The sequence below is a fragment of the Xiphophorus couchianus genome, chromosome 6 (genome assembly GCF_001444195.1).
Source record: "Xiphophorus couchianus chromosome 6, X_couchianus-1.0, whole genome shotgun sequence".
Taxonomy (NCBI): Eukaryota; Metazoa; Chordata; class Actinopteri; order Cyprinodontiformes; family Poeciliidae; genus Xiphophorus; species Xiphophorus couchianus.
The window spans coordinates 24541235-24562969 of NC_040233.1; the positions used below are offsets into that span (position 1 = coordinate 24541235).

Here is a 21735-nt window from a genome sequence, read left to right on the forward strand (position 1 = left end):
AGAATAATTCAACCTCTCAGTATATTTAAACATGTTGAAGAAATTGTTACTTGTTGTTTTGGTTGTTTTTTTTTAGAAAAGCTCAGGTGAATATTCTGACTTTTGATCACAGAAAATTAAAGTTTAAAGAATTCTGAGATTAAAGTCAGAATTTTTATTTTTCAGGTTCCCTAATCCTCTTCAGCAGGTTGAGATGCAAGGAGGAATATCTTCAAGAAACAAGTCAAATTCTCCTTTATCTCCTGTATCTTTAAACAAAACTCAGGTTACAGCACAGAAGGATCAGCGGTTCTGTGTTCACACCTCTGTTTTCTTTTGCTAAAAAGAAACATTTTTGCAAATGTTTCTTTTTAAGAAACACTTAAACTGACACTGCAACACGGATCTGAAGTGGCTTTCAGGTTGAGGTAAATCAGCAAAGGCAATGAAACCATTTAGTTCACAGTGAAGTTGTTTGTTACTGTAGAAACAGATTTAAATACTTGTTTGGTTCTTGAGTCCAGAGATTTGTCTGACATTTATTTTAGCACCTACAGCAGAGTATCACTGAAATATACATGAACAGGCTCTGTATATTTAATGAGTTTTGTGCTTAGAAATAAAAAAAAAAACAAGTTGGAGTGTGAAAAAGAATTTGCTTCCAACAGATTTGCTTTCTTTTTTCCCCTCATATCTAAATGTTTTGGTTCATTAAACACATTTTAATATCAAGCAAAGACAACCTGAGTGAATACAAGCAGCAGTTTTCAAATTCTGGTTTTCATTTATCAGTAAAATGAAGAAATCTCTATTAGAAACGGTCTGAAAACACAAGCAAAATCTAATGTGCTCCGAGCCTCGCTTCCCTAAAGTCAGAGTTCATGGTTTCAGAGTAAGAAAAGGACTTGGAAAAAACAGCCTCCACGGGACAAATTCACACAGGAACACCAATAACCTTTCTCAAGTTTCCTCAAAACATCTAGGTGATCTACTAACTGAACAGAAACTGAGAAATTTGCACGTTGTATTACATCAGGTAAAAAAAAAGGAGAAAAGAAAAACACTTCAGATAAACTATTTTATTCCTGCAGTCAATAATGGTGGTGGTATTGTGTTTTATTATTACCACATGCCTTAAATTTCATGTAATTGATGGAATCATGGAAATTGTACTACCAGAAAACCCTAAAGGAAAATGTCTAGTCATTAATTTGTTACTTTACATTAAATACACTTGGGTCATGGAGCAGGACAAGAGTTCAGCAAGTCAACATCTCACTGACAAAAAACTGAAGGTTTTGTTATAAATCATGACTTAAATCTGACTCAGATCTGAAGGCATACCTTTAAGGAGTTTGTAAATGTTTGAATGTTTTCCAATGTTGCAGAATCCAAATACAGTTTTCTTAGGTTAGACGGGAATTACATTTTTTTTTACATATTGCCAAAGTGCTACCTTATTACCTTAATAACTGAATTTGTCACTTGAAAACAGTCTCCTAATCATGTTCTCTTTGTCCGATATCTAAATCTGTGAAAAGAATTGGAGTGAAGGTTCATGAGATAACACTGCAGATAAAGTTACAAATAATATTTGTAAAAATAGCATTGATTGGTATTGATATTACTCCTATTTTGTTGAGAAGCTGCAAATCAAACTAATTTGTTTTACAGTGCAATGTATATTTACTAGCTGTTAAAGTGAAAAACCACTGAGTGTCGCAAGCAGCAGCAAAATGACAACAGGAGGTAACATTTTGTGGAAATAAAGCATTGGTTGGTTTATTAAAACAAACATCTAAACTCTTAGTGACCCTTTGAAGACCAGAATTAATTACTAGAATATATAAAGTACATGACAGCAAGAAAAACCTGCCAAGAAAGGGCAAGACTACTCAAATTCACAGCAAGATATTCAGAATGGTTCATAATGCTGAAAAAGATTCAAGGTTCTACATCAGTGGCAGAAAATGCATGTGGTGAATTTGTATTTGACTTTTTTTTTTTTTACTTTCTTGCTGTTGCTTCATTTCTATAAATGTTGTAAACACTGAAATTGGTCCCATGATGTGTTGATCCTTCTCTAAAATTAATTTTATTTATTAGCTGGAGGGAAAGCAATAAGAAAATTGACTATTGGATGAAAGCGTTTTCAGTCCAGTAGATGTTCAAAAAGTCTTAGAATTTAAGAAGTCTACTCTTGTCTTCATATTGTACCTGCATATTTATGCAGTACTTCTTTAACTTATAGGGATCAAATACTTATTCTAACAAGGCTTCTTTCTGAGCGACAGCTCACCTGACGCTTCCCTTATGTTGTTAACTTCACCCTACTGGCAAAGCAGTAGGCAAAATCATGTCTCATGAATTATGTGCATGCATTAGTTGATCCACATAAAAAAAGCCGGCTCATAATGGCCTTGCATTATACCAAATGGATTGTGTGCCACTGCTGTAAAGAGTCGAGATAATTCATGAGCCTGCAGCTTGATGTGGAACATTTGGAAAACTTGTGTTATATCGCGTGTCAGACTGTGTGTGGATTGCGTGTACCATCAGGATGGGGAAGTTCTCCTGTCCGGGTTTGAAAACAGCTCGATTGCACAGACCAGCCACGCGGGACAGGAACAACCAAGTACCAGAGTTCTTGTCAAAACCAGAACCTGGAAGCAGTGGAGAGGGACCTGCGTTAGACTTTATTTAAACAGAGCTCATTCAGTATTTATTCAACTGACTCAACTCTGGGTTCACAAAGTGGCACTGGATATTGCAGCTAAATAACACGTATCGAGGTCACTTAAGTTAAGAAAACAGTTTTTCTTTGACAGAAAAGATTTTTCAGTTCCCCAGTCTGGAAAATTAGACCTTTTTTTTTTTTTTTTACCTGGAATGTCTCCAAAATAAGAGCTAGTAGGAAATAGTTTGTATGAAAATTTGAGGCTAGCCACCCAATCGAATTGAAAATGACCCCCAGTCTGCTGCATTCATTTTTCATATTTGCCTGCATGTCGGAGTACTCGCTGTCAGTGCTGCTGTGTAAACAGACAGGCAGTTTGTGGCTGGAGTGGTTGAGAGTGACAAACATGGGAGGAGAAGCCTCATAAAATCTGCAGCAGTTGCAAAAACAAAATGCAGCATGTCGTTTCCTTCTCTCAAAACCACCGGCTACTCAATGAAAGACGACAGAGTAGTCAGTGCTCATTATTATGCATGGAACACCTGCTCCTTTTCTGCCCAACCTTTTGGTTAATGCTGGAGGCTTCTTGATGAATTTTGGCTTGATATATCCTTCAGTGGTAGGAGGCAGGAATCCGATTGGCTGCGCGGCGGCAGTCCTGCCGAGGAAGAGCTGTGGGTTGTGCCACCCACTGCACACTTCTTCTCAATTAATGAAACCAGCAGAGTGAACGGTCATGTTTGCTGGCAGTGGAAATATTGGCCAGATGAATTTTGGCAGGTGGTCCCTTTCCTCCTTCCTGCATTCCCTCACACTCTATAAATTGAACTTTCCTTAATTTACAGCAGGGGAACTAAGTGTGGAAACACATCAACATTTTTCTCTGTAAATGTATTTCTAAAATGCTTGTAATAATGAAACTGACAGCAGATTTTGGATACATTTCAAGAAATCTAAATAAATAAATAAATAGATGATGCAAAAGAGATCCAACAAGGCATGAACATTTCAGAAACCAGCTAAAATATGTCAGAATATTTCTCAGCCTATCTGTCTCACTAGTATCTCTCCCAGTGAGACAGATACATTACTGAGTGACAAGGAAATCTTTTTTAACACAGTTAGGACCATAATCCAATAATCCAGTGAGTAGAAATTAAGACAATTTCACCATCAACCGGAGTTGACCATGAGCTCATAACTAAATCTCACTGAAGTTAAAATAAACATTTAAAAATCTGAGATTAAAGAGTTACGGACCAGTAACAAGGGACTCCTCAGAGACAGTGAATTTGCAGGAACACATTTTCCATGAAGAGAACAAATAGTTCAAAAATCTGAAATTTCTGCTTTCAGACTCACTGCACAAGATTCGGCTGTTGAAGAAAATGCATGTTAGGGTGTTTTCACACCTGATAGTCCGGTAGACTCGGTTCGATTGGGGACCAAAATAGCAACATTTGATCCATTTTCAAACTCCTAGGAAATCCTGTCCATGTGAGGGCGCTACACCAAAAACCACTGAAGGAAACAACATGAATATCTCTGAAGAAGACATGAGCGCAACTTCCTTCTTTGCAAAATGTAAACAAAAATGGATCGTCATCAGATTTAAGAAATTGTAGGAATAAAGACCACAAGCCATTTCACCAGCTAGCGCTAGACTTGAGTGTTTGCTTTGGTTGTATCTACCCAGAATGCCTTGCACTGTAGTCCACTTCCTGCTTTTGGAGCGGTCTCCACACTTGGCATCCACATATGCATTCAAACCGAACCAGAGTTCACTTCTACTGAACCTAGACAAATTACAACACTGATCACCACCAAAATATAGTAGCAACAGTGAAGTTTGGGACTGGGAACGTCAAGGTGCGAGATAGTTTCTATGTTTATTATACTGGCAAACTTCATACAACTAAAGAAAGGATGAGTGGAGAAAAAGATTTGGAAATTTCTTTCAAGAATTTGTAGATGAGAACAGGGTGGGCCTTTGATCCAAGAAAACATCCTGGCTTCAGAGAAACAAAATAAAGCTGCTAGATTTGAGTAAAAGTGTTTAATACTTTATTACATAAAACTTAATTTCTAGACTAATTTCCAGCTTGCTGATCTTTTTGTGTTGGTCACTTGGAAACATTTACTGAGAAAAATGTTGACGTGGTGAATCCTCATTTTTCCAGATCTCTGTTGCTCCTCTCCTGTTTGAACTCATTTCTGTCTTACCACTCTGGTCCTCGGTGGTGTCTGCCTCGTGGATCTGATTGTCAAACCACATGTGGGCCACGGTCATACGGTTCTGGGTCAGCGTGCCCGTCTTGTCGGAGCAGATGGTGGAGGTGGAGCCGAGAGTCTCTACGGCCTCCAGGTTCTTCACCAAGCAGTTCTTCTTGGCCATTCGCTTGGCAGTGAGCGTCAGGCACACCTGGGAGGATGAAGGAGGAGAGGAAGAGGAGGAGATTGGAGGATGGTTGATTGTTAGTCGACGAGCGCAGAGAGCATATGAACGCAGTGGTGCATTCAAGCGCTTGTGCTTGTGAAACCATGCGTGGTGAAGGTGCCTGGTAAGAGAATGGGTGTGTGTATGTGTGTGTGTGTGCGTGTGTGTGTTTGATTGGTAAACAGCCAGTTAAGAGTCACATACAGAATAAAAAGACTGGACAAACATACACACCATAAGCTCCAATAGATTCTTCAACACAAACGAACTCAAACTGATGGCAACATTCCACCAAACATCTAAGAAATACACATTAAAATTCAGAAGGATGCTAAAAGAAACCAGTCGCTGAAAGTTAATTCATTTGCTGTGACCAGTGAAAAGTCAACTGATGGCGTTTCAAACGACATTGTCATCAGTCTCAGCTCATCCTCCTTATTGTCAAAGGAAAACTACATTTCAACAGTGAAATGTTTCAACTTTTCATTATGAATCACTTCAGAGAGCGCTTTAGGATCCAGGAAGCCTCAGGTGTAATTAACAACTATCAATAACGATGGCTTAGTTCTATTTCCATGTTTTGTAAACTGAACTAATGAACCAAAAACACAATATCAGGACTGTGATGTGATATCAGGACTGTGACATAGCAGATGAAATGGCAGAGCACGGCATCAGAAGTTTACAACTGGAAATACCCCAAGCCAATCCCAAGAATCAAACCAGGCCAATCAAGGCCAATTTTAGAGATAAGTATCAGAGTTCTCGACTAAAACCTGCCCAGCCTGATTTTACACTGTAAAATGTTTTTAAATCACTGCATATCTTTGTGCACTGGTAGCACATTTCTAATTCAACATATTACTACTCCAGTAAAAGTAAGTGGTTACTATCCACTTCTGTGCTTGTAAAGCTCTATAATTGGTATTAATCATGCATATTATCGAGTCCATAAATGAAACTGGGCATTCTGTATCATGTTAACTATCTTTCACCGTTTATGATGCTGGTTAGATAAAGGACTCAGTTTATTGGATGCTGCAGCTCCCTGTCAGACACAGCTGTCCCTGTGGGCGAGAACAAAGCTCAAACCCTAGTTTTACAAGTTTATGAAGTTAAAAAGAATTGCTAACAATAACTCTCTACTCTCTAAAATCTATATTAGTAATGAAAAGTAATCTTTACCTCATTGTTTTCTATTTTGTTTGGCACTATTATTCAGTAAACATGATGATTAGAGTAAGTTCAGCTTTTTAAACCACTAACAGTTTTGGTAAATACATACACTTAATACACTTCCTTTCTCTGAGGTTTTTGAGTTTTCAGAGAGTACTTTTACGTGTTTAAATTTTTGATCCTTCTCAGTTCAATAAATAATGATGTAGTGAAATCTGTGGTGAGTGTGGAGAGCAGATTTAAATCATTTTAGCTCCGGATGGAGATCTCCGCGTTTCCACAACAAAATGAAATAATTAATAGTGGGTGCTTTTTTTGTTTGTTTGTTTTTTCAAACCATGATTGCATTGGGTTTAAACTGTATGATTTACACAGGCTAAATCAAAGTCAGACTTAGAAAATTGGGTTCATCTTGAGCTAAACCTTTCCACAGAATGAACCTGGCATCCTGGATAATGAAAATCAAATACAGAATGTGTTGTAAATCATCTGACTTAAGCTGACACTAAACACTTTTTCCACTCTGTACTGGATTGCCAAGGGGTTCTGCAAAATGTGACGTAATCTGACAGAAAACAGGGAGCTTTTTGCAGCTTGTCACCGTACCTCTAATCTCAGGATAAACGTATCTGCATATAAATATGTCTGCATATGAATGTGTATCAAATCTGCATTAAAATATGAACGTGTGAAGGGAAGAAGCAAGAAAAGTATCAGAAATATTGTTTATCTTTACAGGCTGAACATCAGCTAATACTGAAGAACAAGCAGTCTTTGGTTGAATGCAAGAGCAACATCTGTGTGGAGGAGAGAATGCAAAAACATTGGACAGATGACAATCTCTAAATCTACAACAATTTTCCACACATTAACTTTTTTTATCATTTGTCTATGTTCAAACAATTACTGTTGCTCTAAAAAGGAAGTTATTTCCCCGACAGCCAATTTGTCTCTTTTTAGACATCAACTGACTGCACTGACAGAGAGAGAGAGAGAAAATGAGTCACCAGACTTCATTCAGTGTAGTTGGAATTGCTTTGCTCCAAATAGCAAAGTAATCTGACAAACAGCTTTAAATGCTAATCATACTCTGTGTAACCCAAAACTATTCGGTTGAGTTCACAAAAATAAATCAAACATCACATTCAATCCACCATAAAGTTCAACTTTTATGTACTAATTTTTTTCTTGCATCTATTTGGTTCTTCTTAGAAAATATAACTAACGCAAAAGGCTTGTGGCAAAACAACAAGATTTGTCTCAAAGGGTATATACTATAATTATTCCTTTGAAAGCCTAATATCAAGTTTCTTTCGGTAGCTTAAAAATGGGAAATCAAAAAGGCAGATGAACGAATGTATGTATACACACTCATTAATATTTTGGCAGATCTCCCTTGAGAAGTGAACAACTTAACTACTGATTTTTTTAAGTAGCCATCAGCAAGCTACTGGCAAGATTCTGTCTGGAGATTTGACCACTCATCTTGGCAGAAGTTCATTTTAATTGGTTTATTTAAAATGGCTTGTTTCCTGGCATGGGTCCAGCTTTTATGCATTCATTTTTAATGCAGAGATGGGAGCTTTGGGAAGGTCATTCCAGAAGCTTAACATTATCTATCATTCAGTTATCTATCTAACATTACCCCACTGTATCTATTCCACGACCAGTTTTGGTATTTGTTTGGCATCACTTTCCTCTAGAAACAAAAACAAAAAAAACGGTGTCCACGTTTCAGCTATCTGGACCAGCCTGCCACATGAGGTGAAAGAAAATTGGGTTAAGATGTTCAAGAACAACCCAAGAACCACAAACTCTCAACCCTGCCGCTGGAAAAGCGACACCAACAAACTCCACTGAAAATGTATATCTGGCTCCATGTTGGACGATAAAAACCTATCCAGGAAAAGGTTTTATGGTCAGAAGAAGAATGAGAACATCACCCAAAATGTGCACATTAAACCCAGTTTTAGCCTAGACAAAGCATGAAGGAGCCTCAAATTTAACCCTTTTAAAACATGTGTGTATTATGCAAACTGATTCATGTGATTTTTAGCAACATTAACAAGAAGGGCAGTGAAATATTCATTTAGATTTATGTCATATGCCTTAGAATGCATCTCAAAATATTTTGTAAAGATGCAACACATTACTGGACATCTTGCCAAACAATAAGAAGGACATAAATTCAGATTTTTACTGTAAATGTTTGTTTTTCAAAACATCCCTGGTGTAGATTATCATGTAATCACTCCACCCTGGAAAAAGACTGTTAAAATATCTGATGAAAAGGTCAAAAATATTAAATTCAGGCATATGATGAATGTAAACCTGAAGCATATTTTTGACACCACAAAAAAGTATTATACTTTAATAATTTGAACTAAATGAAACATTTCCTTTACAAAATCCCACAAATATTTTTTGTCTTTTTAGTGCAAATATTTTAGTACATTTGAATGAAGAAAAAATATCTTAAAAAGTAACTTTTCAGCTAGTTTAACACATTTGTTTTAAGTTAATAATGCTTGGATGTAGATGCAAACACTAATAGTTCCACTGTGATTTTTTAAAACTTAAAACAGGAAAAATGTCTTGTTATAAACACTTGTTATAAGTGTTTTTAATTTTTTTAAAAATGTTTTTAATCTATATTCAAGAATTATTTACTTAAAACAACTCATTACGTCTTGCTGAAAAGTTACGTAATTTTGTTTGTCTTATTTCAAGTGTACTAAGATATTTGCACTAAAAACTAGACAAAAATACTTGGTAAGATTTTGTGTTTTTATACTGTACAGCAATAGTGTCCTAGGTGTGGCTTGGGGGCCATTTGTGGCCCTTGAAATGATTCTGTTTGATCCAAGACCACATGTCAAAACTGGTAAAACTTTGGCCAACAAGAAAACAATTCATGACCCAAAAATTATGGAAATTGTCTGCTTTTCTTAATAAGTTAACAGTCCAAAATCCTTTTTATGTTTTGGATCTGTCTTGATATAAAGATGTTTTTTTTATTTATTTAATGTGTTGTTTAGCCGGTGAAAAGAAATTCACCAGTTTTGGCCTTCAGGGCAAACGGTTTAGCCACCTCTGTTCTAGAATAAAGTGTGTTTGTTCAAAATAAACTTCTCTAATCAGAAAACTTCTCCACTTCCATTATACCAAACCTTTTGCCCTCCTCACCGTGACCGTGGCCAGCAGGCCTTCAGGCACGTTGGCCACTATGATGCCGATGAGGAAGATGACGGCCTCCAGCCAGGTGTAGCCCAGGATAAGCGACAGGATGAAGAAGCTCATGCCCAGGAAGACGGCCACGCCGGTGATGATGTGGATGAAATGTTCAATTTCGACGCTGATGGGCGTCTGGCGCACCTCCAGTTCAGACGCCAGGGTGGCGATGCGGCCCATCACAGTCTGGTCACCAGTGGCTATCACAATGCCACGAGCGGTGCCTGATGGGAGGCAGAAACTCTGAGTTAGTTTTACACTAAAAGTTGGATAAAAACTTCTTGACAAAGTAATCTAACATTTAAGGTCATCTAACTTCACATCAAAATACAGAGGGAAGCCTGAAATAATTGATCAAATCGGTAAGCATTTCAATTGGAAGCCTCAAAAAGGCTAAATATTTTTATCAACATATTTTTCTTTGTAATGGGAGCTCTCTAAAGTAAATTCATGGTAGATCACAAAGTGTCAGAGGCAGCTTTCAGACAGGTGGCCTGATGCTGTCTCTGTGAGGAATATGAAAAGGGAATAATGAGTGTTCATAGTGAGGAAGTCATGACAGAAGGTAAATAATGTATATTGTGAACATGAAGGAGGCCTAATGCTGAAGATGACGGCTGAATGCAGAGCTATGATAGATGGAAGTGAATTATAGGTGCCTGCTAGAGAATGATGACTGGGCAACTAAACAGATGCTAAACTAAGTGTTTGAGCAAAACATCCATTCAGCTAGCTTGTACCTGTCCACCACTGACAGCTGAAGTGATTTTCATTGATTATCCTGATGCAATGTTTCTATGGGCGGAACAAAATGTCTAAAACCACAAAGGTACAAAAAGATGAAAGGGCAAAATCAATGTCAGAAATTGATTAGTTCCTTTTTCTGTTGTCAAGTTTTAATAAGTCAACAATTCCATTTAGAGCATATTTAAAATTATTTAAAAATGTTCATTTAACTCCATATTCATTCAAGAATTCACAATAATTGAACCATAGACTTCTTGATTAAAGCAAAAGAATAAATTCCTCCCTTCTTGACTAAACATGACTGCAGGAGAAAATAAATAATCCAGATAAATAACTCATTCTTCACTATTTATCTGCAGCAATCAGCTTCTAAAATTATCTGTTTATCTGTTTTCTTAAAATAATTAATGGAAATTGACAAGATTGCTCAACATTAAATTATGTGTTGATTACTCAGACATTTTAATGTTTGAACACAGTGATGCTCAGGCGGCTGATGTTAGGCAGTCAGCATGCTTGGCTAATTTATCCTTATGTTGCCATACAATCTTGGGCCAGCTCTGATCCTATATTTACAAATATTTGTTGAATATAAAGCATGCTGCTATGTAAATAGCTTAATTGAATTATTAATACTGAATTACTAAATAACAATTATTTCATATTGCAATTCCAGGTTATAATAATCATCTTATACTTTGTCCAGTGCTACATCGTAAAAAACATGCCACATAAAGGTCATGTTTTTCCTCTGACAAAGTTTTAAATTTAACTTTTAAAGATCCATAAATTCTTTATCTGTAGTTAGTTAAAGCAGCAGTCGAATAGTTGAAGTGTTGTAATGTTTATGAAAAGTGAAATTACAGTGTGAGTGAAGGTAATGGATTTTAAGTCAAAATTTGTTTTGTTTTGAGGGATTTTAAAAAATATGCATGTCTCACAATTACATAGTTCTTAAAGGACAAAGTGAAGAACATCTTTGTATTCTGATCAAAATATTCTCATATCTATTAATGTTAAAGTTTTTACAAATATCTTCCAAACCCAACAAGGTGAAACACTTTAATGATTTCACCTGTAAAATCTGTTGCAATGATGAATGGGATAAATTTAGAGGAATCTGACACTGTAACACATTCACAAGCATTTCAACTAGAGGTAAATCTAACCAGTTAATTTTAAATATAAGCCTCAGTGCCAATCCTTTTGCAATAAAGATCAGATTCTTCACTCTAGTGTAGGATGCACACATGGAGGAATGCTGGCCTAGCTCATTATTGCACTGAAACACATTCATGGTTGGATAGAGAGTCATAACAATGTTTTGCACCAAATAGTTTGAAGACAGCCATCTTGAGGAGATAAGAGGCAATCTTCGTTGGATTTGGCCTACTGACCCTCGACACAGTTGGTGGAAAAGAAACAGATGTTTCGGGTCTCCAGCGGATTTTCATGCGTTAACTCGGGGGAGCGAGTCTGAGGTTCAGATTCTCCAGTCAGAGACGAGTTGTCCACCTTTACAGGAAAAAAGAGGAAAGATGGAGAAAACGTTATCCAGTGACACCGACGTATTCAACGAGATAAAGGTGGAGAGAATTACTAGAACGGCGATGAAAAGGAACCAGTAATCGTTTTTAAATCGATTAATATGACAAATTTCTGTGGCTTTTAATTTCAGATCTGAAGAAGGTTTGTACCACTAATATGCAATATATTAACATTTTGATCAATAATACACCATTCATCATCCTCTATAGTTATAGGTAAATATATGTTTGGAAACATTTTATGAAATTGTATTGATGTTTCCCAAATTTTTTTTTTTTTTCTACCTTCTTTAATCTCCTCCACATCCTGTGTGCTGTCTAGATAAACTGGGTCCAATCCCAGATTTTATTTTTATTTTTTTTACCATAGTTGCAGTTATTATTACTGACCACAGATATCTGTCTAAACTCCAAATTTAAGTAGGAAGCAATTTTTTATTTTAGCATTTTCTGCATTTTTGAACACATATCTACTCTGCCACTTTTTGATGTTTCCTCCATGTTTAAGGGGAATTTAAGAAATATAAACCCCTGCAATTATATCCTATTTATATTCTGGCCAAAGAGAAGGTCTTTAAAATACTGATTGATATTAGAAAACCAACATTACAAAAACAAAAAAAAAACTTTAGCATTTCATTAAAGTAAAGGAACATTTTTTTATTGTAATATTTCTAGAGAGAAACTCAAAAGTGCATCACAGATGAGAGAGGATTTTGTCCTTTGGATTTGACCCGGTTTTGCAAATAAAAAGATGAGAACTTCAGAATTTAATAACTGTGGCTAAAAGTAGTTTTGAGATAAGGATAATCAAAAACACTGGTTTGCCTGTAGAACTATAGATCATCATTGATGGGATAAAGTTAGAAGACCTACTTAAGAAATCTCCATTTGAGAATCAAAATTAATATTTTTAACAAAACAATTGAAAAAGGCTAAAATATTTCATTATAAAACCCTTAGGACAGCAGTGAGATTCCAATCCCAGTTACCCAAAAGCAATAAAACAGAGCATCGGTATGTTAATAATAACTTTTTAAAAATCTAATGACAGTGTTTCAACAGATCATCATAAAACCTTTGGCTCCTGTAATTTTCATGTTACTGGATTTACAACCAGACTTTTGGTTTATGTTCAAATATGAGAGAAACTAATAAAACTACTAATATTCTCAGCAGACCGTAGGAATCATTTGCAGTAAAGATGCTGAGGAAGTGTCAAAATCAGTTTGCGAAAAAGTTTATGTTGCATCTGTTTCTTGTTAAAACTGTTCACAAATGCAAAGTAAAAATATAGAAAACATCTCCATGGTAACAAGACAAAGTAATAATGTCATGACTTTAGTTTGTGAACTAACTTTGCAAAGTTATTTACATTTCTTTTGTCTTGAAATAACTTTAAAAAAAATAATAGTAATAAAATAAATAAAAAATAAAAAAATTCAACCATACATTATTTTCCGAGTTTTTATCATACATCATATTTCCGTTTTACTCTTCTCTTTGATTAATCAAAGAGAGAATCAGAAAATTTCTTGTCATGCAGCAACAGTCTTCAGTCAGAGGCCTCTTCAGATGTGTTGCAAGACTGACAGCTACTGGAGAGCCTTCCAGCCCACGACTATGACAAGTAAAGTAGTTTTGAATTGAATTGAATGGAAGAAATAAATTATCCTTTAGAGTAAACTGTACCAAATCATAATACCTTAAGCTCTTGCATAACTGATGTGACATATTTTCCCCTTCCTAATTGGTTACTCTCAGTTTATAACTGAAATTCCAGATGGTTTTCTTAAATATCTTCAAAGAATAGCGTTTGGAAAATGTCTGACTTTTAAGAAAACAACAGCAGGTGAAGAGATAATTGGATAAACCATCTGGTTTATCATCAGTAAGATTTTAAAAAAAATTTTCTTTATGTTTCTTTATGTTTTTTAGTCCATGGCAGGGTCTTTTGAGTCTATGCTTGACCCAAATAAGTTTCCTCTTGTATCATCATTAGGCCACAATCAATGTGTTGTTGGCAAATTATTAAATCCAAGCAAAAATATGTTATATTATTTATTTTATACCCTTTTCTCTCAAGTGCTCTGGTAGGACGGTTTTTTAAAACACCAGATAACATACATCACTGTCCAAAGGTAATTTGTGTTCAAGGTTGCCAGCATGTATATATTAAGGAGAGAAAAAACAAGGATGCAATCATTTCAAAAGCTTATTGATTTGTAAACTAGAAGAACAAAACATCATCCGCAGGTCAAAGATTACGTCAGCTAAGTTGTCACGGTGAAGGCCTTCTGGAAAGGTGAAATTTCTGCATATAAGTTCATATCGCTTATTATAAAATGTTATGTTCAATTCCAGATTTTTGTTGAAATAGATTTTTTGCGTGTGGTCGTTCATTCTGCTAATTAAACTCAACCACAACGAGGCTTCAGTGTGAACAGTTTACAACCCCAAAGTGACCTGAATGTGAGGAAGAAGAGCGTTGACGTCAAAGAGCTGCGCTCTGTTTATGATGGAGTGTTTGTGAATTGATTTTAATGTTTATTCAGCAACGGGAGCCAACAGTTTTATTAAATGGTAATAAGATAAAGAAAGCTAATAAAAAGAACTTACCACTAATAGCAACGGCTTTTGTGGAGCATTGACTGCAACTTCCTTTGAGAAGTTTGTTTGCTAGACAGAGCAAGGAATGTCTGACTTTGATATGATGCGTTTAGTGACACAGATTCTCTCTTAAGTTCATAATCATAATTTTTATCCATTGTTTACGTCCTGATTTTCCACATCTGACAAAATTATGACATTTCTCTTATCAATGAAATCAAAGCCAGGTAAAATACAACATGACTGTTCAGACTGCAGATGTTTTGAAAACAATCAAAAACGATCCGAATTAGTACCACATATGGAGGTGGCACAGATCGGACTGTGAAAAGATTGAAATTAGATCGTTCAGACTGCCTTGAAAAAGTCAGATATAGATCACATATAGATAAAAAAAAAGCAGATTTGGGTTGTATTATTCTTATACTTAGGGTTATCAAACTATGAGATTCTCAAACTGTTCCCTGATTAAATATGTTAAAACATCCACTCAACTTAAACCGTCAAACCTTGGAGTTTCTCAAATTAAACTTTAAACAATTGAGCCAGTTTAAGTTTAATGACACTATCGCACCACTAGAACTACCTGTGAGACCTTAAAACTTTGCGATTTGACCTTCGGTCCAATACCTTACATCCGCTAGAAGAGATCACCCGGAGGTCAGCAGGAACCCGGTCTCCACCTTTAATCTCCACCAGGTCTCCCAAGACAACAAATTCTGCGTTGATTTGCAACTTCTCCCCCTCGCGAATAACCATCGCTTGCTGGCATGTAGATAAAGATGAAGAAAAACTGTCAGGAGGAGACAGGGAATCTTGCACAGAGAGAGGATTTAGTAAGATGAGGAGAGAGATGTTTAAAAAAAAGCTGCCAGAGGGGGTAGTAGTATATTAAAAGCTGATATAGAAGAAAAGGAGGAAGACGGAAAAGATAGGTAAGGGAAAGAGGCAAAGGAAAGGGAGGGAAAAGAGCATAAATAGATTAAAGAATTAGGCAATCGAAGAGCTGGAGGTGGATAACGAGAGGGGAGTTTTTATGCAAACACACTCACAATCCAGAGTTGGCTCAAACATTTATTTTCCTTTGTGCAAGCTTATTAGGTTTCCACTCAAGTGAGTGTGTAAGCCCTACTTGAGGGATAGCTTATTGATTCAGAAAGCTCTGAGACTACACCAGCCACCTAATGCATCACCGTACCTGTGGCACCATTTTCTTGAACGAGTCCATGATGCGAGAGCTCTTGGACTCTTGGAAGTAGGAGAAGCACCCAGTGATGATCACCACGGCAGCCAGCACCACGCCCAGATACAGCTGAAAGAAAACAGAGGCGAGCCACAGGGGACACAGCGTCATTACCCGCTTAATGGACTTTGTTTCAGGCATGTTAGAGCACAGAAAGCATCTTTAAATTGCTCAGAACATAATGTTAATTATAGATCTAATCCTTGCAAAAGTATTTATAACCTTTGACCACTAGCAACGTTTATCACATTAACACCACAAACTTATCAGGATTTTAGACCAACACAGCGTAGTGCACAAGAATGAGGTGAAGTAAATGTTTTGGTTTTTTTTTTTTTTTTTTTACAAATTAAACTCTGAAAAGTGTTTTGTCCATTCAGTTTCACCCCCCTGAGTGGCACAGAAATACCTTTTGTTGCATTTCCAGCTACAGGTCTTTTGAGGCATGTCTTAACCTGCTTTGTACATCTGGAGAATGAATTTTTCCCCACTATTCTTGGCAAAATAGTGAAAGCTCAGTCAGATTGAATGGTTTTTACTGGATTTAGATGTGTACTTTGGGTCATTCTAACACATGAATGTACCTCTAAGTCGTTCTATTGTAACTCTGGTTGAATGTTCGGGATTGTTGTCCTGCTAAAAGGTTAAAGTGTGCTCCAAAACTCAGATGTTCTGGGTTTTACCAATTTTACTCTTAGAATTTTGTCTTTTGGCTGAAGAAAAACATTTCCACAGCATGATGTTCCCACCATACCAGCATGGGTATGGTGCATTGCCTTGTTGTTATATTTTTAAAGATTGTCCCACCTGTGGCTCTCTTGGCTTCTTTTAAGTGTAATGTTTTCCTTCATCAGCCTGGTCGTTTAGGTAGATGGTCATGTTTTAGTAGGTTTGCAGTCGTGTCACTCTGTTCATTTTCAGGTGATGGATTAAACATTGCTCTATAATGTTCAAAGCTTGGGATATTGTTCTATGACCTAACTAAAACTTCATCCCTGATCCGTCTGGTGTGCCTCTTGGACTTCATGATGCTTCTTATTCTCAATGTTCTCTCATTTTTAAGGCCACCACAGAACATCTGCATTCTGCATCATTTGTTACATTTTCAGCTGGTGAGGTTTGCTTTCACACTACAGTGTGTGAAATGAACTAAACTCTTTGAAAAACATCTTCCCCCTCCTCACCTGTGGGGGCGCTGCACCAAGAAGCACTGAAGGAAACGACACAAAAACCTCTGAAGAAGAGCACAACATCCTTCGTCACGAAATGGAAACAAAAGGAGTATTTTCAGATTTTAGCGGTTGTATGATTTCTCTTTGGTCTTTGGTAAATGATGTCAAGCTATTTCCCCTGCTAGCCCTAAACTTGCACATTTGTTTTACTGGCATTTACCCAGGATGCCATGCGTTGTAGTCTGCTTCCTGCTTTTGGAGGAGTCTCAGCCTGGTGTTCACATACGCATTCGAACCGCACCAGAGTTCACTTCGACCAAACGAAAGTTTGGGTTTTATCAGAGTTCAATTATGAATTCACACCTCCCCAAACAAACTGTATTTTCTGAGTAAAATAACAAAAGTTTACTGTTAAGGGAATTTTTGAATTGAATTGGTTCAATTTAAAAGTAAGATTAGGGTTTGGTTTTTTTAATGAAAAATGTGATGATCATCATTTTCCTTTCACTTCAAAATTATCCACATATTTATGTTTGGTTGTCAAATAAAATCCCAGAATAAACATTTTAGTTCAAAGGGATATCAAAATTTATACAAGTCGCTGCAGCTACAGAAGTTCACACGCATCTGTAGAACAGAATGTTTTGTCATCTTGACATTCAGCTTTAGTCCAAGAGAGCACCTGTCTGAAATTGTGATCCGTTGGGCCACCAAGAGAGTGACTGTTGCTTTGTAGTCTTGTATCATTTTCAGAGATATGTTATGGCATATTGTTGTTTTGCTTTTAGTATCTATTTTCAGCAGTACAGCAAAAAAGCTTCTACGGGTTCATCTCTCACTGATGCAAACAAGACAGCCAGTCAGTCTGGATAAAAGCGTCTCCAGCTGGTGCACTCTCTGCCTTGGACTGCTGGAAAATAAAAGTCTTAAACCATGAGAAGTTTGCTTTTTCCGTGGTTCTGCTTTTATTTGAGTGCAATAACAGAACATTCTTGCTGTTTCCCTTTTGAAAGACTTTTTTTTATTACTACTGTGGATGTGCAAATGTTCTGAACCAGGAAATAAATCTGTATCCTCAGAAAATCCCCTGTCACAGTTAGCATTTGCCACAAACATAGTTTTTTCTTTGCAGCTTCTGCTTCTGTTTTGTCCCTCATGGTATTTGCAGATTTTTCCTCTTTATTTTTCCCTCTGCTTGTTGTGGAGGAAAGCTGCTTTCGCTCACCTGCTGTGCAGAAACGTAGGTGCTGCATCTGTCCCAGCAGGTGAGTTTGAGCATTTTAAGCATGAAAGAGCCAATATGCAAACATCTAAACATGAAGCTTAAAACTGTGCAAATAATTATCCAATTTAAGGACAATTTTAAACACCAGAAAATGTCAGAACACTTTTATCACTAGATAATATGCTTTTATCCGACAATAGGCATATGCGAGGCTCTGTGGGAGATGATTTTAATCTTAAATAACTGTCTGAATTTTACAAAGTGTCAAAGCTGCAGTCAGTGAGAGCTTTGAAGCAGCTCACCAGAGCATCCAGCTTTACACACTCAGAACTGAACGGAGAGATTTAATCGCAGGGAGATAAAGGTTATCGTGAGTGTGCACGGCTGTATCTACTGTATGTTATGCAATGGTTTAAAGCTGACTGGAGAATAGTCAGAGCTGAATGATGATTGCATTATGACTCAGAGCCATAAGGTGCAGAATGAGTGGCGATTACTCTATTTGCTCCATGGTTGACATGAGTACTTTTCCAAAGGTATGCCAGGAATTTGTTGGTTTTTTTTTAAATCAGGGACAGTTCTCACACTGCAGACAGTCAAAACCAGGAAAACTTTTAAGGAAGGGGAACCATGAAGAGGTTGCTTTGGGTTCAAAGCCTCGGCCTGTTTGCTGCGTATCTTCTAATTCTCTTTCCTGTCAAAATACTGTTCAGTAAAGGCCTCCAGTGCTTATAAAACCTTTAAATAACAAGAAAAAAATCCAAGAGGCAATCTTTATTGAGAGATGTAGGACAAAGTGAAGCTGCTGAATGCCTTCAAGTATGTTATTTTGTAATCATTAGAAGAGAAGAGCTACCCATCACGCTCCACTTTAAGTAAATGTTGGTTATTTACGTCTTTTATTCATAATGAGGTAATTTTCCTGGGGAATCATATTGCCAGCTTATGTTTAGTCAAAGTCACATCAACATGTTTTTATTAGTCTCCCTTGAGAGGAGTATGTGTTGAACAAAGGGCAGTGCTGCAACACAGAATGTAAAGAAAAACAAACAAAGATTTACTGCAAAAATAAAATGGTGTGCATTAAAATTTTGTGCTAATCCTGAAGACAAACATAACCTATAGACTTATTATAAAAAGACTGTCCATTCGTGTTTGTGGTTGTTTATCTCCTGTTTTAGCCATTAATAGTCATTAATAGTCATTATATATTAAAATACAATCATAAATAAAGATCTTTTTTGCTGATATCCTGTCAAAATTCATGTTTCATGTGCTCAATAATACAAAGTTTTCTATAACACGGACAAAAGTCTCTGTTGAAGTGTGCCTTCAAATATTCAAACATTTAAAGATGAATTGTGAAATGCTCTTCAATTATTAGGTTTTTTGTTGTTGTGTTTTTTGCTGGGGGCCTTTTAATAGCTTACTTTTGATTGTTTTTCTCTTTTTAATGCCACTTAAAATGCTTTACAAAATACAAAAATACATAACTACTATAATATACATTACTGATGGTAACAGAAGCAACTTTAAAAAGCATTGTTGAGGTTTTCTGCCAATTTGCCAATGTTATTTATAGCCACACTGAATGAGCGCTCTTCTAAAAAATGTTGGTCAATCATAGCAAAATATGTTATTTTCTGCAAACCAATAGAGAGTGCTCATTTGCAGATGGATTTTGGAGACAGCAAAGCTCACACGTTTGCTCTCACTAAACCGGCAGCATATAGAGAACATCATACATCCAGGAGCTGCACCTAATGCATGGAGAAATAAAAATATTGCATTTAATGGGAGAAACCTTCCACAAGTGAAGGCATTATGGTGTATTGTTATAATTGTCAAGCAATTTTGTTCAATAATCCTCTAAATATGTTGAGTAAGTGATGGTTCCTGACAGCAGGGAGGCTTGTTTAATAACCAAACTATTTTAGTGCAAAGTTAGTCTATTGTATTATATTTTGACGAATAGCATCTTGCTGATATAAGCATTTGTGTCATTAATAAACTAAATTATCCTGGGATAATTTAGCTCATGCTGGAGCTACAGTTTCTTCACTTAAGATGGCAGAACAAAACATGACTGGAAAGAAATATAGTGTTTCCTTTTTTTTTTTACTGGATTTATGGTTTTGTTCATCTAATTTCATTAGGTTTAGATAGAAAAAGCTTCGTAAGCCTCAGGGTTGGACTAGACTGATGAGTTTGTGCAGAAAAAGCAACAGTCTGATTTTGTATATGAATGTTTAATGTCTGATAGTTTGATTGTTCATCAAATTGAGCAAAAACTATAACTATAGCCATTTCCATTCACGCAACTTTGAGCAATTTATTTGAGTAGATTAATGATTTTGTTTTTATAGGAAACAAGAAATAGCATCTCAGAAGATAATTTATTGTTTTATAAATAAATGAACACTGTAATTTAAAAAAAAATAAAACCAGGTTGTTAAAACTAAACTCAAAGTTGATTGTTTTTGCCTTCAAGCATAACATTGCCTGTCTAATGGGGTGTTAAACATGACATGTTAAACCATGCACCCCAATAAACCCATGAAGACATGAGCTACGGTAGCAACAAGATGTTAGCATGAGATAATTTTCGTCATGGAAGTTGTAAGATGACCCTGGGTAAATCAAACAGATGCTTTATGTCATTGAGGTCTGGGTAATTTGGAGGCAAAGTCAATACATCAAAGCCATTGTTGAGATATTTTTATTTTGTGTCAGGATCTTTTATCCAGCTAAAAGTGGCCCCAGCCATCAGGGAATATTATTAAAATGACCCACAACAATGGTTAGGTAGGTGGTTTCAAGTATGGTAAGTGTGATGCATAACTCAAGCTTTTCCCAGCAGAACAAGCCTCTGCAGGCGTGTTTTTCTTTCCATGCATCCCGTGTTCCCAGGTAAGCGGTGCACATGCATCCAGCCATTCAGATGATGTAAAATAAAACCTAATTCATCACAATCAGACCAGGCCACCTTCTTCCTTTCCTTTCTGGACTGATTCAAATGTTCAGATGCCCACTGTTGGTGGGCAGAGGTTGGCATGGAAACCCACAGTGGTCTGCGACTATATAGCCTCACAGAAACTGTAATGTGCTGTATTTAGAGTACTGACTTCGAGTTCATTTGTTTTACCGCACAGGCCAGCCTTTGCTCTCTATGTGCATCGATGACCCACCGTTCCTTCCTTGAACTGCTTGACAGATGTAAACCCTGCAGACCAGGAACAGCCCACAAGAGCAGCAGTTTTGGAGATGCGCTGACTCGGTTGTCTGTTTTTTTTTTTGCAATCTGGCTGTTGTCGAATGTAACAAATATATTTCCCCCACAGACAGCTGCTATGATGAGGAGATAATTAATGTTTTTCAGTTCACCTGACTGCAGCCATAATGTGTATAGCATGTTATCACTGCACAGTGAGAATAGTTTCTTATACTTCAAAACTTCAATAAAACACAGTTTGCACGGATTTGTCTGAACAAAATGAATGGAGCTTGGAGAAAAAAATTTAACCATAAATAGGGATGTGCTGATCCAATCATGTGGTTTCAGACTGGATCAGGATCTGGATCCTATCAAAATAAGGGATCAAATATACTGTATATGTATATTTATTCTAAAAATTCTGTTATTCCAAATAGGAACAGTACCTACCGCTATGTGAGGTTATAATCAGACTTG

General features: G+C 36.5%; 1 protein-coding gene across 1 annotated transcript in view; it reads right to left on the reverse strand.

Annotated features, from left to right (window-relative positions):
• atp1a2a (ATPase Na+/K+ transporting subunit alpha 2a) overlaps positions 1-21735 on the reverse strand; it is a 58761-nt gene that overhangs the window by 30170 nt on the left and 6856 nt on the right. Inside the window, exons 5-10 of the mRNA XM_028019424.1 lie at positions 15603-15716; positions 15035-15169; positions 11645-11762; positions 9456-9724; positions 4880-5078; positions 2533-2642 (exon numbers count right to left, since the gene is read on the reverse strand). Of these exons, the coding sequence (XP_027875225.1) occupies positions 2533-2642; positions 4880-5078; positions 9456-9724; positions 11645-11762; positions 15035-15169; positions 15603-15716 (945 nt within the window). The remainder of the gene's footprint in view (positions 1-2532; positions 2643-4879; positions 5079-9455; positions 9725-11644; positions 11763-15034; positions 15170-15602; positions 15717-21735) is intronic.